This window comes from Ranitomeya imitator, chromosome 8 (genome assembly GCF_032444005.1).
Source record: "Ranitomeya imitator isolate aRanImi1 chromosome 8, aRanImi1.pri, whole genome shotgun sequence".
NCBI lineage: Eukaryota > Metazoa > Chordata > Amphibia > Anura > Dendrobatidae > Ranitomeya > Ranitomeya imitator.
The window spans coordinates 193,211,312-193,238,131 of record NC_091289.1 but is presented as its reverse complement, the minus strand read 5'-3'; the positions used below and the strand labels follow the sequence as shown (position 1 = coordinate 193,238,131).

Genomic DNA, 26,820 nt, shown 5'->3' with positions numbered 1-26,820 from the left:
CCGTTGCGGTTTTTACTGCGGATTTATCGCGGTTTTTACTGCGGTTTCTTCTGCGGATTTTCATCTGCAGTTTCCTATTGGAGCAGGTGAAAATCCGCAGTAAAGAAGTGACATGCTGCGGAATGTAATCCGCTGCGTTTCCGCGCGTTTTTTTCCGCAGCATGTGCACAGCGTTTTTTGTTTCCCATAGGTTTACATTGTACTGTAAACTCATGGGAAACTCCGCTGCAGATCCGCAGCAAAATCCGCAAAGTGTGAACATAGCCTTATAGTTTTGATTTAATACCCAAGTATTATAGCAGTATAACACCAGCACACCCAAGTGTCCGTATTCCTGGGAAGATCCCAAATTTAGCATCTCAAATAAATGCACCCATCATGTGCCATGTACAATAATGGTGTTTTCTTAGAAGGCATAAGGGCCTTGTCACCACTCACAAAGTTCCTATCTGATTATCATAAACATTATTAAAAAGGGTATTTAGTATTAGACAAAACATTATATATTTATTAAAAAAAAAAAAAAACTGCGCCGCCCATGTCCAGTGGTTGTGTGTGGTATTGCAGGTCGCCCTCATTCACTTCAATGGACAGGTGTAGAGCAGATTCTGAAAGAGGCGGCCTTGCTTTTGTAATCCTGGACTACCCCTTTAAAAAGAGTCAGAAATAAGTTATTATTCTGGGAAATAAGAGGTTTCTATGTGTGTTTTCCTTTTAAGATAAATATTATCTGCAGCCCTATGTAAATCACGAATGACAAGGAATCGCTAGACATTTAACCAGATGACATTTCCGCTACATCTGTATGTAAAATCCGGAGCTACTCAGAAATTCATTCAAAAGCCCGAAATTCGCTCGTTCAATATCGGATTTTATTTAGGGCGATAAATATCCGTCCGGTGTCACTTTAGATGCAGAATATCCAGACTTTTCATCAGCCGCCACAATTAATCTATACATCATTCAGCGTAATAACTGACCTACTTTACATGCGTTTAATGACAAAAAGTGAAAAACGGCCGAGCGAGGCGTCAGATTTTCAATCAGGAGCTGGAGCTGTTTATATGTGCGAGCGAGCGATAAATCACCCAGCTGGAGACGCGTTATTGTATCATTACTGTATTAATAATAGTTATTTGCCGGCTGGATTCAGGTACAATGAATGCCTGGTGTCTGCAATAACAAATGCATTTATTCCAGGCTGAGCATATTTTAATGTCTGTCCAACATTATATTTACATATGTTTAGAAGATGGAAAGAGATAATGTTCTGCTCGATAAATAAAATGCGACAGACAGGGACATAAAGAAAAATCGAGCACCAAGATAATGCAGCAAAGCTAAATGAAATTACTATAATACTGCCCCCTATGTACAAGAATATAACTACTAAAATACTGCCCCCTATGTACAAGAATATAACTACTATAATACTGCCCCCTATGTACAGGAATATAACTACTATAATACTGCCCCCTATGTACAAGAATATAAGTACTATAATACTGCCCCCTATGTATAAGAATATAACTACTATAATACTGCTCCCTATGTACAAAGAATATAACTACTATAATACTGCCCCTACGTACAAGAATATAACTACTATAATACTGCTCCCTATGTACAAGAATATAACAAGTATAATACTGCTCCCTATGTACAAGAATATAACAAGTATAATACTGCTCCTATGTACAAGAATATAACTAGTATAATACTGCCCTATGTACAAGAATATAACTACTATAATACTGCCCCTATGTACAAGAATATAACTACTATAATACTGCTCCTATGTACAAGAATATAACTACTATAATACTGCTCCTACGTACAAGACTATAACTACTATAATACTGCCCCCTATGTACAGGAATATAACTACTATAATACTGCCCCCTATATACAAGAATATAACTGCTATAATACTGCCCCTATGTACAAGAATATAACTACTATAATACTGCCCCCTATGTACAAGAATATAATTACTATAATACTGCTCATATGTAGAAGAATATAACTACTATAATACTGCCCCCTATGTACAAGAATATAACTACTATAATACTGCTCCTATGTACAAGAATATAACTACTATAATACTGCTCCTATGTACAAGAATATAACTACTATAATACTGCCCCATGTACAAGAATATAACTACTATAATACTGCCCCTATGTACAAGAATATAACTACTATAATACTGCCCCTATGTACAAGAATATAACTACTATAATACTGCCCCCTATGTACAAGAACATAACTACTATAATACTGCTCCTATGTACAAGAATATAACTACTATAACACTGCCCCCTATGTACAAGAATATAACTACTATAATACTGCTCCTATGTACAAGAATATAACTACTATAATACTGCTCCTATGTACAAGAATATAACTACTATAATACTGCCCCCTATGTACAAGAATACAACTACTATAATACTGCTCCTATGTACAAGAATACAACTACTATAATACTGCTCCTATGTACAAGAATATAACTACTATAATACTGCTCCTATGTACAAGAATATAACTACTATAATACTGCCCCCTATGTACAAGAATATAACTACTATAATACTGCTCCTATGTACAAGAATACAACTACTATAATACTGCCTCCTATGTACAAGAATATAACTACTATAATACTGCTCCTATGTACAAGAATATAACCACAATAATACTGCCCCCTATGTACAAGAATATAACTACTATAATACTGCCCCTATGTACAGGAATATAACTACTATAATACTGCTCCTATGTACAAGAATATAACTAGTATAATACTGCTCCTATGTACAAGAATATAACTACTATAATACTGCCCCCTATGTACAAGAATATAACTACTATAATACTGCTCCTATGTACAAGAATACAACTACTATAATACTGCCTCTTATGTACAAGAATATAACCACAATAATACTGCTCCTATGTACAAGAATATAACCACAATAATACTGCCCCCTATGTACAAGAATATAACTACTATAATACTGCCCCTATGTACAGGAATATAACTACTATAATACTGCTCCTATGTACAAGAATATAACTACTATAATACTGCTCCTATGTACAAGAATATAACTACTATAATACTGCCCCTATGTACAAGAATATAACTACTATAATACTGCTCCTATGTATAAGAATATAACTACTATAATACTGCCCCTATGTACAGGAATATAACTACTATAATACTGCCCCTATGTACAGGAATATAACTACTATAATACTGCTCCTATGTACAAGAATATAACTACTATAATACTGCCCCTATGTACAGGAATATAACTACTATAATACTGCCCCTATGTACAGGAATATAACTACTATAATACTGCCCCTATGTACAAGAATATAACTACTATAATACTGCTCCCTATGTACAAGAATATAACTACTATAATACTGCTCCTATGTACAGGAATATTACTATAATACTGCCCCTATGTACAAGAATATAACTACTATAATACTGCTCCTATGTACAGGAATATTACTATAATACTGCCCCTATGTACAGGAATATAACTACTATAATACTGCCCCTATGTACAGGAATATAACTACTATAATACTGCCCTGTTGCATTATTATGTAGCTATAGTATTTCCTATCATGTACATGAGTATAACACATTCTGTCACTTCTCTTTCGGATACAGATATAATAGTGTAATAAGTAATTTACGCTCGCCGGCTCTTTGTTTAGGTATAATTTCCATGAAATGATGAATTTATTTCTCTGGCGATTAGCCAAGTGAGAGATCTAAGCTTTGCCCACGGGGGAATTGTGTTGTATGAAGTGATAATGTTCATAAGTCAGACATTATACTTTATCTAATGTCCGCAGCCGGGATGGAGAAGCCGTATTAGAATCTAATGAAGGAAATTGATCGTTACTTTTTATGAGATTTAATAATTAGCCAATTTTACGACCGTTTCCCCTCCACATTTCTGTTAGTTTTATGTTTATATTAACACAAAAGCTTTAAAACTGAAATGTTCCTGGATGAAGCGTTACGGTGAAGTGTTTCAGCGCCGGGTGGAATTAGTTTTGCCATTTTGAATGGGCATAATGGACCCCAAAGATCCCGTACTGTAAAAACAAGCCTGAATTTTTATTACTTGTGATAGTGCCTCCTGGCGAGGGGGTAGCACCCACGGGAAGGGATCAAATGAAGTTCACGAATCCGGACTTTCTCATCCGTCAGCAGCGGATTTGAGGTCTCCAGTGTAAACCACCCGGGTATATAAAACCACCAGTGTGTGCTCCATGTAGGATCGTTATGTCACGTAAGAGACCGCAAGACAATCTCTACCATAATGGCGCCGCCTCGAAACGTGAAAATTACAGCGATTTAAGAGTTGGTAAAAACAATGTAAACTTTCTTTTTTCAGTAAAACATGGCTCTATTTTTCTCCAGAAGCAGCGTCACACTTGACCAGAGGTTGTCTGGAGGACCCAACACATCCAATCAGCACAATCCATTGTGCATGTAATACTTTATATCACCTGTGGGGGAGCTGCAGAAAAATTGAACCTTCGTAACAGATCCTCTTCCAGGTCACAGCTGAGCAATAACAGAAGGGGACCATCTGAAGCAGAGGACCCCTTTATCTCCTACTCACAGGACAAAAGATTGTCACTGGTGATGTGACCCATCGGTGTCTGACCACTTGTAACCTAACGTAACCCCAAAACAGGCGCACCAAAGTCCCCTTTGTAAACGCAGCGGTGTGAGCGGGGCTTCATTCTCTTCCTTTATCAGTCCCACAGAAGTGAATGGACCAGCATTCACATACTCTGATGATTAATGGGGGTCTGAGTAATCATAGACAGATTTACAGTGAAAACTCCTTTTAGACCCTCTACCAGTGACTAGGCAGTAGTGATGAGCGAGCATGCTCGTGTGCTAACCGAGTGTCATCGGCATGCTCGAAAACTATGTTCAAGTCCCCGCGTCTTTTCGACAGCTGTAACACATGAAGGCATTGCCTAACAAATAGGCAAACAGGCAATCCCTGCATGTGTTACAGCTGTCGAACAGACGCGGGACTTGAACATAGTTTTAGAGCACACAGAAGACACTTTGTTAGCACACGAGAACACTGTAGACACTCGGTTAGCAGCAGCAGACACTCGGTTAGCACGCCACAGACACTCGGTTAGCACGCCACAGACACTCGGTTAGCACGCAGCAGACACTCGGTTAGCACGCAGCAGACACTCGGTTAGCACGCCACAGACACTCGGTTAGCACGCCACAGACACTCGGTTAGCACACCACAGACACTCGGTTAGCACACCACAGACACTCGGTTAGCACACCACAGACACTCAGTTAGCACGCGAGAACACCGCAGACACTCTGTTAGCACCGAAACACGCCGCAGACACTCGGTTAGCACGCAAGCACGCCGCACTCGGTTAGCACGCAAGCATGCCACAGACACTCGGTTAGCACGCGAGAACACCGCAGACACTCTGTTAGCACCGAAACACGCCGCAGACACTCGGTTAGCAAAAGAGCACGCTGAAGACACTCTGTTAGCACATGAGCAAACCTAAGACACTCGGTTAGCACACGAGTGCAACACCCCAGGTAACTGGTTGTTGCAGTGATGTTGCCTTCCTTTCGGGGACGGTGATGTCACGCTTGGAGGCGAGGGAGATTCTTTCTATCAGGTAAGGCACTCACATTCAACACATCTGAATCTAGGCCAGGAGGGGGAGCTCAGGACCCAGATTCAAGGGAGCTTCCTTAGACTTTATGTATCCTGGTCTGGAGGAGGAGTCAGCCAGTTGTAGAGGAGTGAGTAGAGGAGGACGTCTGGAAAAGACGGAGGAGTCGCACAGCCACGTAGGAGCTGCGACCCCTGGAAAGAGTGAAAATGTGAAGGAGTTGAACAGTGGAGGAGCTTAGAGCGAAGAAGCACAGAGGAGGGAGAGGCTCAGGAGGGGAGCAGCAGGACACCCTCAGTCAGAGCGCAGAAACCGCGTACCGGGAGCCCGAGGTCGTGTTGTTCTCCAGAACCGGAGGGCATAGGACTATATGTCAATTGCCTGCATCAAGTCTGAGGTGAAGTAGTAAACTGAGAGCCTGGGTCATGATAGATACCCTATAAACAGGATCGCACTGCCTATCGTACAGACCACTGTCTTAGGACAGGAGAGGACTTTGCAACCAAGCTTCAAGCTGCAGGGACCTCGCCAATTAAAGTAGCGCAAATAGGAAAGGCTTACGGACGTCACCTGGGAGAGGGATCTCCTATTGCCTCCAAGCCAGCCGGACCACAGCTACCCTGCACCTGGTACCCTGGACTGAGGACTGCTATCATCAGTAAACCAGGTAAAGAGTGCAAACCTGTGTCCTCGTTCTTTGCCATACCATCCACTACACCATCGGTGCACTACACTTGGGAAGCCGTGGGGACCCCGCTTCACCTATAGGAAGCATCACCATGTTGCTGCATACCATCACCCCAGAAGACCCCTTTAAGCAACATCAGTCCCCACTGACCGAACACCACAGGTGGCATCACAAACATAGACATTACAAATCCCCTTAACATGCGAGCACGCCACAGACACTTGGTTAGCACGCTCGCTCATCACGAATAGGCATTCAATTACTTAGGGAGAAATATATTTGATAAACCATGTTCCAGCCGCTCATTACAATTTGTTACTCTTGTTCAATTTTTATCGGGAATTTCAGATGTAATCATCGTGTAAGATATAAAAAAATAAAAATTTCACTATGAAAAATGAAATTCTTAAAATCTGGAATTTTTGGGGGCTGAACATAAATTGAAGGAAATCTGCTCTTATTTATTTTCCCAGTAAGAGTCACCATCATATCTGAGGTTTAAATTTTCCAGATGATTTTATTCCTATGAAATAGCGGATGCGAGAATGAATCGAGGCAGTATAGCTGGGAGGACTGGAACATCGTTGCCCTTTCCTTACTCTCCTGCCATTAACTTGATTAAAAATAAAATTAATTACCTGCCGTCCGGCCATTAGAATTATCAGTGCTGTACTTGCACAGACCACTAATCTGCACAAACACCTTTCTAATGAAAGCCCGGGTGCCATCCTGCTGGTAATCCATCACCCGATATTAGACTGACATGACAGCGCAGACAATTCTACACCAATTACAACTTCTTTTTTTTTTTCTCTGCAAAATCCATTACAGAAGTTTAGGCCGACACAAAGGCTCGGAGACGGCAGATTAATTCCTACACTACTTTCTTAAGATCTCGGCTCTCAAGCAAATGTACGATAGCAGTCCGCATCCAATATCTAGGTGTGCACCAAAAACCTGCAGGACCCCGGGACCATCAGACGCTCCGTCCAATCATTAGATTGCAAGCTCCGCGCCCGTGATTTCCATTTGATTAACCCCTTTCCACCATGGACAATTTTTATTTTCGCACTTTAGTTTTATTTTAGTTTGTAATATTTTGATCGATTTATGGACGTGTCAATATCAAATGTGTTCGTTTATCGCTTTATTTTTTAAAGGGGGGAAAGTTGTGAACTTTTATGTTTTTATTAACTTTTTTTTTCTTTTGTCCACTTAGGCAACTTGACCTGCGATCATCTGATCACTAGTTGTACACAGCGCCAATGTTACAGAGTCCTAGGGTGGCTCGTCTTCTCCAGAGTACCAATATGGCCGCCTGTTGGCTCCGTGCTATCACCTCCACACTCCTTACACCTGCAAGATCTGCGCAAGGAGAACTCCTGCCCCTTAAAGGGGTTTTTCAAGATTAACTTTGGTATTTTTACACTAGTCAAGACTATGTGGTTCAAAAACAAAGCAATCCGTTCCTCTGCTGCCACCCTCGGTCTTTGTCCGACAGGCTGCAGTGGTCACGTCACAACTACTGCATAGATATGACCACTGCAGCCAGTCCCTGGGAATGCTTTGTTTGACTGCAGTGGTCACGTGCTATAGTCGTGACGTTCTTGAAGCCTGGAAACAAATCCTGGGGCAGAACCAGGTTCTCCAGGCAAAATGAAAAATTCATCAGTGGTTTGTAGCAATAGCAAAAAAAAAAACAAGAAATCAAGTGATACTCCCCTATTGGCACCCACCTGGATCCAGTGCAGTCCGCTCCACGGTCTGTGCTTACACAGGAACAGAAGAAGTCGCCTTTCCACCAGCAAGACCGCTGCAGCCAATCACAAAATGGCCAGGACTCACACTGTCTATATGTGGAATTGTTAGATCCCAGGAGTGAGGGTTGTAGACAAGCGGCAGAACGGTCATCAATCAAAACATCTACTAGGAGTTTGTAATTTTGCCCTAGACTTGTGTTTTTTTCCTACACCCCTTAATCTAAATGGTTAAAAATTATGGAATTCTCCAGCATCAAAATAATTATTTTTAGAAGTCACTGACCTCACGTGAAACTACTTTTCTGTTGTGAGACAGCCTAGCATATCCAGAAAATGGTTAGGTCCCTTTCTATGTACTCTTTTTTTCTTTTTCATTTAATAGTCATAGTTGTCCGTTTTCTAATTTGGTCTGTCTCAAAATGTTTTTGAGCACCTTAGGCTGCCTCTTGTGACATCACATGTTATGATTCCATTGCATTTCATGACTTGTCGCAGTTGTGTGATTTTGTTTACTAAAATGTTTAAATAAAGAATTATTTAAAATAATATTGACAGAAGAGAGTAGTTACTTTAAGTTAATGAGATTGCACTAAATTTGAAGCTATAATACAGGATGGATGTGATCTCTCCCAGTAATATAGGCTGGATGTGAGCTCTGTGTGTCTCTCCCAGTAATATAGGCTGGATGTGAGGTATGTGTGTCTCTCCCAGTAATATAGGCTAGATGTGAGCTCTATGTCTCCCCCAGTAATATAGACTGGATGTGAGGTCTGTGTGTCTCTCCCAGTAATATAGGCTGGATGTGAGATCTGTGTGTCTCTCCCAGTAATATAGGCTGGATGTGAGATCTGTGTGTCTCTCCCAGTAATATAGGCTGGATGTGAGGTATGTGTGTCTCTCCCAGTAATATAGGCTGGATGTGAGGTCCTTGTGTCTCTGCCAGTAATATAGGCTGGATGTGAGCTCTGTGTGTCTCTCCCAGTAATATAGGCTGGATGTGAGGTCCTTGTGTCTCTGCCAGTAATATAGGCTGGATGTGAGGTCTGTGTGTCTCTCCCAGTAATATAGGTTGGATGTGAGGTCTGTGTGTCTCCCCCAGTAATATAGACTGGATGTGAAATCTGTGTGTCTCCCAGTAATATAGGCTGGATGTGAGCTCTGTGTCTCCCCCAGTAATATAGGCTGGATGTGAGGTCTGTATCTCCCCCAGTAATATAGACTGGATGTGAGGTCTGTGTGTCTCCCCCAGTAATATAGACTGGATGTGAGATCTGTGTGTCTCTCCCAGTAATATAGGCTGGATGTGAGCTCTGTCTCCCCCAGTAATATAGGCTGGATGTGAGGTCTGTGTGTCTCCCAGTAATATAGGCTGGATGTGAGCTCTGTGTCTCCCCCAGTAATATAGGCTGGATGTGAGGTCTGTATCTCCCCCAGTAATATAGACTGGATGTGAGCTCTGTGCGTCTCTCTCAGTAATATAGGCTGGATGTGAGCTCTGTGTGTCAGTCCCAGTAATATAGGCTGGATGTGAGATCTGTGTGTCTCTCCCAGTAATATAGGCTAGATGTGAGCTCTATGTCTCCCCCAGTAATATAGGCTGGATGTGAGATCTGTGTGTCTCTCCCAGTAATATAGGCTGGATGTGAGATCTGTGTGTCTCTCCCAGTAATATAGGCTGGATGTGAGCTCTGTGTGTCTCTCCCAGTAATATAGGCTGGATGTGAGGTCCTTGTGTCTCTGCCAGTAATATAGGCTGGATGTGAGGTCTGTGTGTCTCTCCCAGTAATATAGGTTGGATGTGAGGTCTGTGTGTCTCCCCCAGTAATATAGACTGGATGTGAGATCTGTGTGTCTCCCAGTAATATAGGCTGGATGTGAGCTCTGTGTGTCTCTCCCAGTAATATAGGCTGGATGTGAGCTCTGTGTGTCTCTCCCAGTAATATAGGCTGGATGTGAGGTCCTTGTGTCTCTGCCAGTAATATAGGCTGGATGTGAGGTCTGTGTGTCTCTCCCAGTAATATAGGCTGAATGTGAGCTCTGTGTGTCAGTCCCAGTAATATAGGCTGGATGTGAGATCTGTGTGTCTCTCCCAGTAATATAGGCTAGATGTGAGCTCTATGTCTCCCCCAGTAATATAGACTGGATGTGAGGTCTGTGTGTCTCTCCCAGTAATATAGGCTGGATGTGAGATCTGTGTGTCTCTCCCAGTAATATAGGCTGGATGTGAGCTCTGTGTGTCTCTCCCAGTAACATAGGCTGGATGTGAGCTCTGTGTGTCTCTCCCAGTAACATAGGCTGGATGTGAGGTCTGTGTGTCTCTCCCAGTAATATAGGCTGGATGTGAGCTCTGTGTGTCTCTCCCAGTAATATAGGCTGGATGTGAGCTCTGTGTGTCTCTCCCAGTAATATAGGCTGGATGTGAGATCTGTGTGTCTCTCCCAGTAATATAGGCTGGATGTGAGCTCTGTGTGTCTCTCCCAGTAACATAGGCTGGATGTGAGGTCTGTGTGTCTTTCCCAGTAACATAATCTGGATGTGAGGTCTGTGTGTCTCTCCCAGTAATATAGGCTGGATGTGAGCTCTGTGTGTCTTTCCCAGTAACATAGTCTGGATGTGAGCTCTGTGTGTATTAAAGGTGCTGCTATATTCATTAGCTTACATATCAGTACAGTGTCTATCTTGCACGTATTTCATTTTCAAGTACTTTCCTCATCATCTGCAACCTGTTTTATCTGCCCTCCCTGATATCGTAGATGCTTTCTTCCATGTTCAAACTGAGGAGATCTGTGTACCCCACCACCCTCCTGTGCTGTTACTTCTAACAACAAAACAAGGGAAGGCAGAGAGAGCTGTGAAAACCAGGAGCTCTGATGGATTTCGTAACATTTTTGCAGAACAGTTGTCAATATACAGAACTTGCAGACACTTTGGAAAAAGGCTGGAAACAAGGAAACTTTTTGACTATTCTTAAACTAACTCTACACTTAGGAAGAAAATGAACAATTAAAAAAAAATAAATAAAAATAGGTGAATCTCACCTATATTAGGGTCTAGTATGTGTATGACAGGGAATTCAGATTGTGGCCCCAAAATGATAACTATTTCTGTATAGATACAAGAGGCAAAAACATTGTTACCAAATGGAATGTTATATCACAAAACGGGCCGACGATACAAAATCATAGCACGTGCTGCCACGGGCCGGCTCAGTGAGCAAGGCGCTTAGGTACCAATAGTCTGAAGTTGACTAATGGGAGAGAGTTGTGGGCATGCACTGGACATTGTGCAGAGAAGGGGAGAGAGTGAGCTGTGACCATCACCAACTGATTTCCTTGTGAGCATGCTCTGTGATCTGTGCAGAGGTCACTGTGCAGGGAGGAGGAGGAGAAGGTGAGCTGTGACATCATATACTGAAAATTGGAGATCCTGCATCATCTTGCTATAGATGTGATCCTGTCTGTGATGATAATGAGATGACTGTGAGGAGTGCTGTCTACCAAACAGATAACTTTGTCTTTAACACATTCCCCTTAAGTGTTGTAATACCAGACCCAACCTGTGGATAGAAGGGGCACTGTTTAATAATAAAAATACCTGTGATTTTCTAATCTTGTATATTATTTCTTATCGTCGGTTTCCCAGAATGTTCTTGTTGTTCAGTTTCTAAGGCTTTCCCCAGGACACAGCCGAAATGGGTGTATAATAGGTGCAGATGTGGCAGACGTCATCCCGGTGTCTTCATTCATTAGATGATAATTGTGTGCAGAGAGAGCGGCCGACACGGACACTGATCTCAAGGTGGATTTATTGTCAGAGGCACAAACAGATAAAAACAGCGTAAGTAACCAGCACCATGAAAGATGAGAAGTGATGGAACATCCCGAACAAAACCATATAGAAAGAAAGAAAGATCAATGTCACCAATAAAATAATAAATAGCTGGGAAAAAAAATACAAATATTTCTAATATTCTTCTAATTAGATTTGTTAAAAAACAAAACAAAACAAAATTACGGTACATTGAACACCCCCTAAACCAGTGGTCCCCAACTCCAGGCCTCGAGGGCCGCCAACAGTGCAGGTTTTCAGGATTTCCTTAGTATTGCATCGGTGGTAATGTGATCATCTGCACAGGTGATGATTCCAACCTCTGTGCAATACTAAGGAAATCCTGAAAACCTGCACTGTTGGCGGCCCTCGAGGCCTGGAGTTGGGGACAACTGCCCTAAACAGTTATGGCCATCCGAAGTCTGGGCGACCGCTTTGTCACGGCAGTACGCAGTCTTAGCCTCCACTTCCATCCACAAACTGGAACACCCCTTCTGCCACGGCTGCCAGCAGCCTTGGTCACCCCTCCCGTCATGGCTGTCGGCCGCCTGGGTCACCCCTCCCGTCACGGCCATCCGTAACCTGGGTCGCCCTCCCGTCACAGCCATCCGTAACCTGGGTCACCCTCCCGTCACGGCCATCCGTAACCTGGGTCGCCCTCCCGTCACGGCCATCGGCAGCCTGGGACGCCCTCCCGTCACGGCCGTCAGCAACCTTGGTTCGCCCTCCCGTCACGGCCGTCAGCAGCCTGGTTCGCCCTCCCGTCACGGCCGTCAGCAGCCTTGGTCACCCCTCCCGTCATGGCCATCGGCAGCCTGGGACACCCTGCCGTCATGGCCGCCAGCAGCCTGAGTCGCCCTCCGTCACAGCTGCCAGCAGCCTTGGTCACCCCTCCCGTCACTGCCGTCAGCAGCCTGGGTCGCCCTCCTGTCACAGCCATCCGTAACCTGGGACGCCCTCCCGTCACGGCCATCGGCAGCCTGGGATGCCCTCCCATCACGGCCTGGAGAAAACTTGATAATTTTTGAGCTACTATCTGGATACTAACACAGCATGCAAAACCATGTCACCTGTAAAGGGAGGTATACGGGGTGCAGCGCGGCCGCACAGTTTGCTATGGGGCTGTATTAGGGTAGTTTGCACATCAGATTTGTCCACGGTAAATCTATCCAAAACTCTGCTTGTATCACATCGATTTTCTGGAAGATATAGGTGCGGACTTGTTGCAGATGTCAGGCTTTGCAAAGGGTGAGCTCGTAACAAGCGCGCGGCCAATCTGCATGTAACAAGCGGAGCGCTGCAGCACCTTACAATGGACGTCTTATGTGATGATGTGAGCCGCCTCCGCCGGGACCTGAATGCCGCTATCCCCAGGTTTGGGCGGTGAACACTCCCCTCCAGCAGCGGAGTAATTAGTGCTGTAGTCACATTACGGAATGGTGATGGTTATCACAGCCGGACGTGCCGTCTACATTAGTGACTCGGTAATTAATGAGAATTATCACTCCATCCTTATATACAGGCACGTCTGCTATGGGAAGACGCCACGTCCGGCTCATTGTCCTATAGAAACCCACATAGCGGTGTTGACGGCGTGTGGACTGGTTAAGATACATCATTAATACGCTACCATTAATCCCGATGTCCTGACCCAACGGTCGCGGTCCCAGCTGCTCCACACAGGACGGCGTATCTTAGGTCTGGCGGTTACTGGCACATTGCCTGAAGGAGACTGTCTGACCGCTATTTTTAATAGCTAAGCCGCCTATAGATCGGAGAAGGGGTCTGGCTTAGCTATTACAATCGTACGCTGCTACAGTCAGAAGAGAATGGTGACCGGCGGATCAATGCAACGGGGCCAACAAGAGAATGTTCATAGGTTATCAAACAAATCTCCTTTACGTTGGAAAGATACTATGTAACATAAAACACAGATTGGCATCAATACAAAGCCGCGTGATACAATGTATGAAAAAGTCTACAATCCCTGGACAGACATAGTAACAGACAAGGCACAAGTCTCCATCTTGGACATTTTTTGCACGGTGGTGAGTATATAATATATAGATCTATAGAGACATTCTCTGTGTGTGGCTTCACTACAGAAAATGGAGACTGTCAGATTAAACAATAGTACAAGTGAATTTAAAAAAAACTTTATATTATATCATAAGAGAAATCTGTTCCTTTCACCACTTATGAGCAACTTCTTACCACCTTCCCAGCTCCTCCTAAATTCATCATTCACTTAAAAATTCTTCTAAAATCTGCCCTGGTTAAAACAAGACAAACAGACTGCCAACTCACCGGGACATCAAAATAGAGCTGCCTATTAAAGTCTATGGAGAGGAGGAAGAAACTGACAGAGAGAGAAGCCAAAAGACACAGTAAAAAGCAGCAGCTTGGATGACATTATGTAACAGCACTGAGCAGAGTAGCTGAGAATCCAGCTCTGGGGCAAGACTAAAAAAAAAACCAAACAACTTGCATACCTATGCTGCTACTTACTGGCAAGTGTTTGTTCTTATCTCTATTCAGAACTTGATACACAGCTACAGTGCTCAGTACTGTTGTGCAATGCCCTCTGTGCAACAGAAACTGAATAGTAAGTGTTTCTCACCTTAGAGCTGAATTCACAGTTACACTGCTCAGTACTGCTACAAAGAGACAGGAATCCCTAATTTCTGTGTGCTGTGTATGGGAGACATCATAACCGCTTATCTATACCCACTAGCTCAGAGACAAGTGAAAATGAAATAGGCAGTCTGAAAAGGGGAATAATGGAGAAAAATGCAGGCTACACGTCAGGTAATGGCCAGAAAAGGTCTTATTCCTCATGTACAGATTATTCTGAGCAGTCGCCTACTGGTACCTTTAAGTCCATTTCAACAGACACGATGTTTAATTAGCGGCTTCTCTTTGCCGCTGAGTCTGGATTTCTTCATGAAGAAGCCGTCTGAAGTTTAACATTTCATTAATGTTTTTGTAAGCCAACATCTCCTCGATGGAAACCCTCCTGACGCCTCCAAGATCCACCGCCGCCTTGCCGCTCATAGCCTCCAGCATCTCCACCGAGGCCCGAGCAGACTCCTGCATCGTCGCAAAACACGGAAAAATGCGGGCGTTCCATAAACTGAAAGACTTCTTATCGCCGGAGAAAAGCTCTTCACAAACTTTTATGCCCCAGAGCTGGAAGCGCAGAACGAGGCTGGATCCGAATATCTGAAGCACGTTCAGATCCGTCAGGGAAGCCACGCTCTTCTTCAAGTCATCCTCAATCCCAAACAGGACGGTTGCAAACATCACTCGGCCGTCAATCGTGAGACTGAAGGAACTCACGAAAGACTTGTCTGGGACGACACATCTGAGGTTCATGGAGGAGCCGCTGATAACGCAGGATCCCCCCACGGACACGTCGGGGCCCAGCCTGGAATATTCGATGACTGCCCCAGGTGAGACTCTGCACTTGGCATCTAATCGGCTGTGGATGACGCACGCCTTCTCGCTAACATCTCCATCATGATCCGGAACAATGCTAAAAACCTTCGACTGTAACCCAAGTTCTGCCCGGAGCGAGGCGTCGGAGGTGAAGTGGTGGACGTATTCCTGCAAGGTCCCGATGTGGTAGAACTTGGACTTGTTGAGGGCGATGACCGTGAATTCCGTTCCTCTAAGGAGATGGAAGATTCTTCTTCTCACTTCCGCGAGCTGGGATTCGATCTTGGACACGTTGGCCGTGTTCTCGGTGTAGTCCAAGGTCGCGTCGGGTCCCAGGGCTTGCAGAAAATCTCCGTAGGCATCGATTTCACAAGTAACAACTCCTAATTCTTCGAAGAACTGGAGAAACAACGCCACGGTGCCGTGATCCATGTAATACAGGCTGTCTGTATAGACCACCTCAGACGCGGACTTGGGACCGGAAATGGCCCCCGCCTGGCGCATTGTCTCAATGCTGGGCTTGTGGAGGTACGATCGGCACGTCCGGTACTGCAAGGCCGTATATTCAGAGGGGGGATTCTCCAGCACAAACACCCCGTGCGTCGTTCCTATTTCCAGGGTGGACGGGTGAGCGAGCGCGGTGATGCCCGGTCTATCGAAGGTGACCGCCAGCCCGCCACTGCTGTACAGCTCTATGTCGTCTGCGCACGTTACCAGCACGCCCGGCTTCATGCAGGAGGGGAAATCTATGTAGATGGCCAGCTTCAGGTCCAGCATCTGGTACACAGGGTCACCGCACGGTAATGCTGTGAAGATCTTGCCCAGAGCACTCGCATTCGGCAATCGCTGACTGTAGCCGCCTATATCATGGGGAAAAAGGAAAAACAAAGTATATAAACAACTTGTAGCAAGTCCGTCAGCAGAACGAAAGAGGGGCCGGACAGAGATGAGCATTTGTACCAGTGTCCGGCGCTAAACGCCAAACATGGGCTTCTGGACAGAGGAGGAGAGGGCCCAGAGGAGAAGGTCGACAGAGGATGAGGAGGAGGGGGCCCAGAGGAGAAGGTCGACAGAGGAGGAGGAGGAGGGGGCCCAGAGGAGAAGGTCGACAGAGGAGGAGGAGGAGGGGGCCCAGAGGAGAAGGTCGACAGAGGAGGAGGAGGAGGGGGCCCAGAGGAGAAGGTCGACAGAGGAGGAGGAGGAGGGGGCCCAGAGGAGAAGGTCGACAGAGGATGAGGAGGAGGGGGCCCAGAGGAGAAGGTCGACAGAGGATGAGGAGGAGGGGGCCCAGAGGAGAAGGTCGACAGTGAAGGAGGAGGAGGGGGCCCAGAGGAGAAGGTCGACAGAGGAGGAGGAGGAGGGGGCCCAGAGGAGAAGGTCGACAGAGGAGGAGGAGGAGGGGGCCCAGAGGAGAAGGTCGACAGTGGAGGAGGAGGAGGAGGGGGCCCAGAGGAGAAGGTCGACAGTGGAGGAGGAGGAGGGGGCCCAGAGGAGAAGGTCGACAGTGAAGGAGGAGGAGGGGGCCCAGAGGAGAAGGTCGACAGAGGAGGAGGAGGAGGGGGCCCGGAGGAGGTCGACAGAGGAGGAGGAGGAGGAGGAGGAGGAGGAGGAGGAGGAGGAGGAGGAGGAGGGGGCCCAGAGGAGAAGGTCGACAGAGGAGGAGGAGGAGGAGGAGGCCCAGAGGAGAAGGTCGACAGAGGAGGAGGAGGAGGGGGCCCAGAGGAGGAGGAGGAGGAGGAGGAGGAGGAGGAGGAGGAGGAGGGGGCCCAGAGGAGAAGGTGGACAGAGGAGGAGGAGGAGGAGGGGGCCCAGAGGAGAAGGTCGACAGAGGAGGAGGAGGAGGAGGAGGAGGAGGAGGAGGAGGAGGAGGAGGAGGGGGCCCAGAGGAGAAGGTCGACAGAGGAGGAGGAGGAGGAGGAGGAGGGGGCCCAGAGGAGAAGGTCGACAGAGGAGGAGGAGGAGGGGGCCCAGAGGAGAAGGTCGACAGAGGAGGAGGAGGAGGGGGCCCAGAGGAGAAGGTCGACAGAGGAGGAGGAGGAGGGGGCCCAGAGGAGAAGGTCGACAGAGGAGGAGGAGGAGGGGGCCCAGAGGAGAAGGTCGACAGAGGAGGAGGAGGAGGGGGCCCAGAGGAGAAGGTCGACAGAGGAGGAGGAGGAGGGGGCCCAGAGGAGAAGGTCGACAGAGGAGGAGGAGGAGGGGGCCCAGAGGAGAAGGTCGACAGAGGAGGAGGAGGAGGGGGCCCAGAGGAGAAGGTCGACAGAGGAGGAGGAGGAGGGGGCCCAGAGGAGAAGGTCGACAGAGGAGGAGGAGGAGGGGGCCCAGAGGAGAAGGTCGACAGAGGAGGAGGAGGAGGGGGCCCAGAGGAGAAGGTCGACAGAGGAGGAGGAGGAGGGGGCCCAGAGGAGAAGGTCGACAGAGGAGGAGGGGGCCCAGAGGAGAAGGTCGACAGAGGAGGAGGAGGGGGCCCAGAGGAGAAGGTCGACAGAGGAGGAGGAGGGGGCCCAGAGGAGAAGGTCGACAGAGGAGGAGGAGGGGGCCCAGAGGAGAAGGTCGACAGAGGAGGAGGAGGGGGCCCAGAGGAGAAGGTCGACAGAGGAGGAGGAGGAGGGGGGCCCAGAGGAGAAGGTCAAAAAAGGAGGAGGGGGCTCAGAGAAGAAGGTCGACACGGGAGCAAGGGGCCCAGAGAAGAAGGTCGACAGAGGAGGAGGGGGCCCAGAGGAGAAGGTCGAAAGAGGAGGAGGAGGGGGCCCAGAGGAGAAGGTCGAAAAAGGAGGAGGGGGCGCAGAGGAGAAGGTCGAAACAGGAGGAGGGGGCCCAGAGGAGAAGGTTGAAACAGGAGGAGGGGGCCCAGAGGAGAAGGTCGACAGGAGGAGGCGGAGGCCCAGAGGAGAAGGTAGAAAGAGGAGGCGGAGGGAGGCCCAGAGGAGAAGGTCGAAAGAGGAGGAGGGGGCCCAGAGGAGAAGGTCGAAAGAGGAGGAGGGGGCCCAGAGGAGAAGGTCGAAACAGGAGGAGGGGGCCCAGAGGAGAAGGTCGAAACAGGAGGAGGGGGCCCAGAGGAGAAGGTCAACAGAGGAGGAGGGGGCCCAAAGGAGAAGGTCAACAGAGGAGGAGGGGGGCCTAGAAGAGAAGGTCGAAAGAGGAGGAGGAGGGGGCCCAGAGGAGAAGGTTGACAGAGGAGGAGGAGGAGGGGGCCCAGAGGAGAAGGTCGAAAGAGGAGGAGGGGGCCCAGAGGAGAAGGTCGAAAGAGGAGGAGGGGGCCCAGAGGAGAAGGTCGAAAGAGGAGGAGGAGGGGGCCCAGAGAAGGTCGAAAGAGGAGGAGGAGGAGGGGGCCCATAGGAGGTCGAAAGAGGAGGAGGGGGCCCAGAGGAGAAGGTCGAAAGAGGAGGAGGGGGCCAAAAAAGGAGGAGGGGGCTCAGAGAAGAAGGTCGGCACGGGAGGAAGGGGCCCAGAGAAGAAGGTCGAAACAGGAGTAGGGGGCCCAGAGGAGAAGGTCAACAGAGGAGGAGGAGGGGGGGGCCCAGAGGAGAAGGTCAAAAAAGGAGGAGGGGGCTCAGAGAAGAAGGTCGACACGGGAGCAAGGGGCCCAGAGAAGAAGGTCGAAACAGGAGTAGGGGGCCCCAGAGGAGAAGGTCGAAAAAGGAGGAGGGGGCGCAGAGGAAAAGGTCGAAACAGGAGGAGGGGGCCCAGAGGAGAAGGTTGAAACAGGAGGAGGGGGCCTAGAGGAGAAGGTCGACAGAGGAGGAGGAGGAGGAGGGGGCCCAGAGGAGAAGGTCGACAGGAGGAGGCGGAGGCCCAGAGGAGAAGGTAGAAAGAGGAGGCGGAGGGGGGCCCAGAGGAGAAGGTCGACAGAGGAGGAGGAGGGGGGCCCAGAGGAGAAGGTCGACAGAGGAGGAGGAGGAGGGGGGCCCAGAGGAGAAGGTCGAAAGAGGAGGAGGAGGAGGGGGGCCCAGAGGAGAAGGTCGAAAGAGGAGGAGGAGGAGGGGGGCCCAGAGGAGAAGGTCGAAAGAGGAGGAGGAGGAGGAGGGGGGCCCAGAGGAGAAGGTCGAAAGAGGAGGAGGAGGAGGAGGGGGGCCCAGAGGAGAAGGTCGAAAGAGGAGGAGGGGGGCCCAGAGGAGAAGGTCGAAAGAGGAGGAGGGGGCCCAGAGGAGAAGGTCGAAAGAGGAGGAGGGGGGCCCAGAGGAGAAGGTCGAAAGAGGAGGAGGGGGGCCCAGAGGAGAAGGTCGAAAGAGGAGGAGGGGGCCCAGAGGAGAAGGTCGAAAGAGGAGGAGGGGGCCCAGAGGAGAAGGTCGAAAGAGGAGGAGGGGGCCCAGAGGAGAAGGTCGAAAGAGGAGGAGGGGGCCCAGAGGAGGAGGGGGCCCAGAGGAGAAGGTCGAAAGAGGAGGAGGGGGCCCAGAGGAGAAGGTCGAAAGAGGAGGAGGGGGCCCAGAGGAGAAGGTCGAAAGAGGAGGAGGGGGCCCAGAGGAGAAGGTCGAAAGAGGAGGAGGGGGCCCAAAGGAGAAGGTCGAAACAGGAGGAGGGGGCCCAGAGGAGAAGGTCAACAGAGGAGGAGGGGGCCCAAAGGAGAAGGTCGACAGAGGAAGAGGGGGATCAGAGAAGAAGGTCGACACAGGAGGAAGGGGCCCAGAGAAGAAGGTCGAAACAGGAGGAGGGGGCCCAGAGACGAAGGTCGACAGAGGAGGAGGGGGGCCTAGAAGAGAAGGTCGAAAGAGGAGGAGGAGGGGGCCCAGAGGAGAAGGTCGAAAGAGGAGGAGGGGGCCCAGAGGAGAAGGTCGAAAGAGGAGGAGGGGTTCCCAGAGGAGAAGGTCGAAAGAGGAGGAGGGGGCCCAGAGGAGAAGGTCGAAACAGGAGGAGGGGGCCCAGAGGAGAAGGTCAACAGAGGAGGAGGGGGCCCAAAGGAGAAGGTCAACAGAGGAGGAGGGGGCCCAAAGGAGAAGGTCGACAGAGGAAGAGGGGGATCAGAGAAGAAGGTCAACACGGGAGGAAGGGGCCCAGAGAAGAAGGTCGAAACAGGAGGAGGGGGCCCAGAGACGAAGGTCGACAGAGGAGGAGGGGGGCCTAGAAGAGAAGGTCGAAAGAGGAGGAGGAGGGGGGCCCAGAGGAGAAGGTCGAAAGAGGAGAGGGGAGGATGGGGTTTGGTAGCAGTTTAGCTTACTCCCCTCTCCCTATTGAGAACACATGTACACTAGACCTGACTGTGCCTGAGTATGTGAGGGTGCAGGGGGATGTCTCTCAGGTGAACCAGCCTGCAGCCAATGACTACCTATGTTATATCGGCGGCTCTCCTATAGACATTTCCCCGCAGAGCGGCAGCGGTACATGTGGATAGATGTGAAGCACTTAGCGGACATTGACCCCAACAGAGACCATTAAACAAACTCTTCTCGACACGGGAAGGATGTTTGGATAATTGAGAATCATTAGTAGAGCCGCCGCTCCATGTAAGCGCATTGATTATGTCTAATTAGTTACAACACGATGAGTGGAGATTATCCATCGATTATCCCGGCTGCTAATTATTCCTCGTATAATGGGAAAATTATCAGAGAAAGCTGCGACGTACCGGCATGGATGAGGATCACCGTATAGGAGGAGAGCGCGCCGGGGTACAGCTGCTGCAGACGGTGCAGGGCGCACAGCGTCGAGCCCCCGTTACCTGTATGTACAAAGAAAAAAAAAAAAAAAGAGCAAAATTATAAAATTACAATAATCCAGAAAAAAAGGTAACGCACACGAATACTGTAATATGTAAAGCAGGACAGATCGATTCTATTGACTTATTGAACAAATTCTTCCATTTCCCACAAAATGACAATCCTGGACTCTGTAGTGCGCTGCTCCTCCTGGAGATGTATGAACGAACATCCGGGTGTTGTCGGATGAGGATGCGTCCCTACACTGTGCGCACGGTCAGACACACGCTCACGGGCTACAGAAATGGCCCCCAGGAGTCAACAGCAGAGGACGTCAGAGGTTGTGATCAGCAGGGGGCCAGGTGTGTCCCCCATGTTTGCCAGAAAAATGGTCCCCCAGTGTGCGCTAAAAAAAAAAAAAAAAAAAAGAGTTCCTCGTATGTGCAAGCCAGACTACCACCCCCCGCATGCGCCAGTGACACGGACCCCTGTGTGCAGCAGACGATTATTAGATTTGGGATTTGCATTCGGTCCTGGGCGAATATTTACAATTTGGCAGAAACTTTAGTAAAATTGGGGTCAGATTATATGGCTGACTGCGGTAGAGCGGCCTGCCCGGCCCCCCGCTGATCCGCCTGCAGCAGCACAGCGGCAGGGGACGAGCGGCGTCACTATCTATCAGACAACAGGAGGAGCAGATCAGTCAGATGTTACACTCATCACATGGGGGGGATGAAGCCGAGAAAACTGCAAAGATTTTAGAAGCTTAAAGGGAAAGTGTCATCTCAGCCTCAGCGATGTGAGGGGCCGCACCGGGGAGACCGGACAGAGGTCATGGTCGCACTGCACCTGTTCGGTCATCTGTGCGGGGGCAGCACTGAGCAGTCACAACTGTCCCATTAATGCAAATAATAGTTTATTATGGCAAGAAGGAAAACTACAGTAAAAAATACAGCAAAAAAACCTAAAGTAATAAAAACCTCCTCTCGGAAGATTCCGACAGGTAGGAGGAGGTCCGCAGGGCTTCGGTCCAGCAGCCATAGACCAGAGCCGTGCAGGGTCATTGTCTGGGGGGGTCTGGAGGGACAGACCACCATGCCTTGCGCCCCTCAACTTTCATGTCTCCGAGTCTTGGAACCAAAACCTATGTACATGGTCAGCTGGCAGGAGGTAATGCAGAGGATAAATACGAGGCCGATATAACACGGCCACAGCACATCCCATGCAGTTCTCTGTCCAATAATCCAGAATATCTGATAAACTGTCAGAGGATTCCAGATTAGAGGACTTCTGCAGTGTGGATGCAGGTAGAGATGAGCGGCGCGGCCCGTCCCGGCCGGTAGAGATGAGCGGCGCGGCCCGTCCCTGCCGGTAGAGATGAGCGGCGCGACCCGTCCCTGCCGGTAGAGATGAGCGGCGCGGCCCGTCCCTGCCGGTAGAGATGAGCGGCGCGGCCCGTCCCTGCCGGTAGAGATGAGCGGCGCGGCCCGTCCCGGCCGGTAGAGATGAGCGGCGCGGCCCGTCCCTGCCGGTAGAGATGAGCGGCGCGACCCGTCCCTGCCGGTAGAGATGAGCGGCGCGGCCCGTCCCTGCCGGTAGAGATGAGCGGCGCGGCCCGTCCCTGCCGGTAGAGATGAGCGGCGCGGCCCGTCCCTGCCGGTAGAGATGAGCGGCGCGGCCCGTCCCTGCCGGTAGAGATGAGCGGCGCGGCCCGTCCCTGCCGGTAGAGATGAGCGGCGCGGCCCGTCCCTGCCGGTAGAGATGAGCGGCGCGGCCCGTCCCTGCCGGTAGAGATGAGCGGCGCGGCCCGTCCCTGCCGGTAGAGATGAGCGGCGCGGCCCGTCCCGGCCGGTAGAGATGAGCGGCGCGGCCCGTCCCTGCCGGTAGAGATGAGCGGCGCGGCCCGTCCCTGCCGGTAGAGATGAGCGGCGCGGCCCGTCCCTGCCGGTAGAGATGAGCGGCGCGGCCCGTCCCTGCCTGTGGAGATGAGCGGCGCGTCCCGTCCCTGCCGGTAGAGATGAGCGGCGCGGCCCGTCCCTGCCGGTAGAGATGAGCGGCGCGGCCCGTCCCTGCCTGTGGAGATGAGCGGTGCGGCCCGTCCCTGCCTGTGGAGATGAGCGGCGCGTCCCGTCCCTGCCGGTAGAGATGAGCGGCGCGGCCCGTCCCTGCCGGTAGAGATGAGCGGTGCGGCCCATCCCTGCCGGTAGAGATGAGCGGCGCGGCCCGTCCCTGCCGGTAGAGATGAGCGGTGCGGCCCGTTCCTGCCTGTGGAGATGAGCGGTGAGGCCCGTCCCTGCCGGTAGAGATTAGCGGTGCGGTCCGTCCCTGCCGGTAGAGATTAGCGGTGCGGCCCGTCCCTGCCGGTAGAGATGAGCGGTGCGGCCCATCCCTGCCGGTAGAGATGAGCGGTGCAGCCCGTCCCTGCCTGTGGAGATGAGCGGTGCGGCCCGTCCCTGCCAGGCGCCGTGCTCATTAGGGGGCAGCACCCGGTGGGCGCACACCGCGGCTGTTTGGGAAGTCAAGTGTTGTGGGGAGAAGATTAGAGGGGATGCCGGCATTTCTCCCGCTAACAATAAGGCGGAGGAACGGACGGATATTTATAGGCTCAGATCAAACACTAATTGGCAGCCCGTGTGCTCAGCGGAGACACAAAGCCACAGATGGGAGCGCTGCTCCGGGTGTAAGGCTACCAATTATAACGATAGCTGAAGAACTCACCTATTTTAGGTCCCGGCGGATCAGAGAAAACGTGATAACGAACTCCGAGAGGAAGTTCTCTCCTCGCCAGTTTATCAGCGATCTGCCGGTGATAAGCTCGCTCCTGCTGTCTGTCAGCCGCGGTAATGACAACCACATCCCAGAACTCCCCGGCCGGCGCCTCTCTACCTGTGCAGGGGAGCAGAAACAGAATCAGAGCACAATTACCTGGGATAAGAGAGGCGATTCATCCCGAGAGCGCTGCACACCGACACCGCGCCTCAAGTAGGAGCGTCCATCTACCACACACTCCTAGGGAGGGAAACGAGACAACACCTCTGGGCACCAAGAAACGGTGTCCCCAGGACATAATCTAACAACATAATGACCCCTTTCTGTCATAGCTGTGATGCTCTGCGTGTCCTGACTCCGTTCTATTATAGCTGCGATGCACTGCGTGTCCTGACTCCGTTCTATCATAGCTGTGATGCTCTGCGTGTCCTGACTCCGTTCTATCATATCTGTGATGCTCTGCGTGTCCTGACTCCGTTCTATCATAGCTGTGATGCTCTGCGTGTCCTGACTCCGTTCTATCATAGCTGTGATGCTCTGCGTGTCCTGACTCCGTTCTATCACAGCTGTGATGCTCTGCGTGTCCTGACTCCGTTCTATCACAGCTGTGATGCTCTGCGTGTCCTGACTCCGTTCTATCACAGCTGTGATGCTCTGCGTGTCCTGACTCCGTTCTATCACAGCTGTGATGCTCTGCGTGTCCTGACTCCGTTCTATCACAGCTGTGATGCTCTGCGTGTCCTGACTCCGTTCTATCATAGCTGTGATGCTCTGCGTGTCCTGACTCCGTTCTATCATAGCTGTGATGCTCTGCGTGTCCTGACTCCGTTCTATCATAGCTGTAATGCTCTGCGTGTCCTGACTCCGTTCTATCATATCTGTGATGCTCTGCGTGTCCTGACTCCTTTCTATCACAGCTGTGATGCTCTGCGTGTCCTGACTCCGTTCTATTATAGCTGTGATGCTCTGCGTGTCCTGACTCCGTTCTATCATAGCTGTGATGCTCTGCGTGTCCTGACTCCGTTCTATCATAGCTGTGATGCTCTGCGTGTCCTGACTCCGTTCTATCACAGCTGTGATGCTCTGCGTGTCCTGACTCCGTTCTATCATAGCTGTGATGCTCTGCGTGTCCTGACTCCGTTCTATCATAGCTGTGATGCTCTGCGTGTCCTGACTCCGTTCTATCATAGCTGTGATGCTCTGCGTGTCCTGACTCCGTTCTATCACAGCTGTGATGCTCTGCGTGTCCTGACTCCGTTCTATCACAGCTGTGATGCTCTGCGTGTCCTGACTCCGTTCTATCATATCTGCGATGCTCTGCGTGTCCTGACTCCGTTCTATCATAGCTGTGATGCTCTGCGTGTCCTGACTCCGTTCTATCATATCTGTGATGCTCTGCGTGTCCTGACTCCCTTCTATCATATCTGCGATGCTCTGCGTGTCCTGACTCCGTTCTATCATAGCTGTGATGCTCTGCGTGTCCTGACTCCGTTCTATTATAGCTGTGATGCTCTGCGTGTCCTGACTCCGTTCTATCATAGCTGCGATGCTCTGCGTGTCCTGACTCCGTTCTATCACAGCTGCGATGCTCTGCGTGTCCTGATTCCAAGACCTGTAAGTGTTTCACTTTTCTGTTGATAATTTATTTTCTTTCGCTCGGAGCTGTACGTTTCCATTGATCAGTTCTGGGCTACGTGTGGCGTTTTGGCGTCTGGATTAGGACACAGTCGCCTTATCCTGGGACGAGGTGGGAGAAAACCTGGGCCTGATGGTGGAGGCAGCGCATGGGGCGATTAGTGTTAACTCCTTACTGCCAGGTGAGGAGGAGTCACGTCAGTGATCGGCTGCAGCCTTCTCCAGGCGCCTGGACGACGCAGCCAATCACAGGCCTTATCCTCTGGGAGATAGGTGGCGGCGGCGGTGGTGTACGGCGGATACACGTGCGCTCTGCGGAGGCCGGCTCACGTGCCTGACTCTGATACATACAATACACGGAACAGACCCTATGACAACACTTCCTGGCACAGCACACGGGTGGGAACAGTTCTGTATTTTCATCGCAAATAAGAAAAAAAAAAAAAAGTCACCGAAAATAGTGAAAAAAAAGCAGAAAAGTTCGTGAGATTCTTGCAGAAATAATAAAGCAGATCCGGTCGTGTCCATTGTGTCAGAACTCTGCTTTCTGTCAGTGCATTGACACCAGGTGCAAATAATGGCGGTGTCCATCACAGCAGAGATCCTGACAGCTCAGGTCACGTGACACAAGAAGTGTGAGGCTGCAGAGCGCACTACAAGTCCCAGCGTGCTGACTCCACAGTGCACACCTACCTCTCAGGGCGCTGTACCGCGCCAGCCTCCGCCGGGTCTCCCCCTGCAGACCCCCGGCTCCCGGCTCACACATCCCGGTGCAGGGACCGGTGACTCCAACCTCTGACGTCAGCGAACACGTGGCCTCCGCAGCCGCCATGATTGTTCAGGGCGAGGGCCGAGGAAGGTCCGTGTGACGTCGGTGAGAGGGCGGGGCTCCTGTGTGAGGGGCGTGGTCTGCGTCCCCTGTAGACCCCTCCCTCACCCGGGTCAGATATAATGTGGCTGCAAAACAACAACAACTTCCTATTAAAGCTGCAGCGGCGCGATCATAAGAGAAAAAATCACCTGGATTTTACATCTATAGAAAAAATAGCAAAGTAAAAAAAATGTCCTGAAGCCGCTACAGTCTGTGTTATGTAATTCTACAACTAGTGTTTATTAGGCGACGTTCACACGAGGCGTTTTTGGTGACGTTTCTACACTGCGCAGTTTTGAAAAAAAAAATGCAAGTAGCTTATTGTAGTTAATGGTGCGGACACGGCGCGGAATGGCACGAAAAACACCAAGGGGTTAATTACCGGCGTCAAATCATGAGATCTCTACACAGTGCGTCTCTGGTGAGTTTTTGAGGCGGATTATTCTTGGAAAAATGCACTGTACACACACGGGGGTT

General features: G+C 49.9%; 1 protein-coding gene across 1 annotated transcript; it reads right to left on the bottom strand.

Annotated features, from left to right (window-relative positions):
* Positions 1–11,960: 11,960 nt before the first annotated feature.
* On the bottom strand, positions 11,961–26,321 carry FPGT (fucose-1-phosphate guanylyltransferase). Its single transcript, XM_069738277.1, has 4 exons — positions 26,166–26,321; positions 23,787–23,954; positions 20,999–21,091; positions 11,961–16,298 (listed from the first exon to the last, which is right to left on the bottom strand). Exons 1-4 carry the CDS (start codon positions 26,302–26,304, stop codon positions 14,902–14,904), a joined length of 1,797 nt encoding a protein of 598 aa, XP_069594378.1. The 5' UTR covers positions 26,305–26,321; the 3' UTR covers positions 11,961–14,901.
* Between the last annotated feature and the right edge of the window lie 499 nt (positions 26,322–26,820).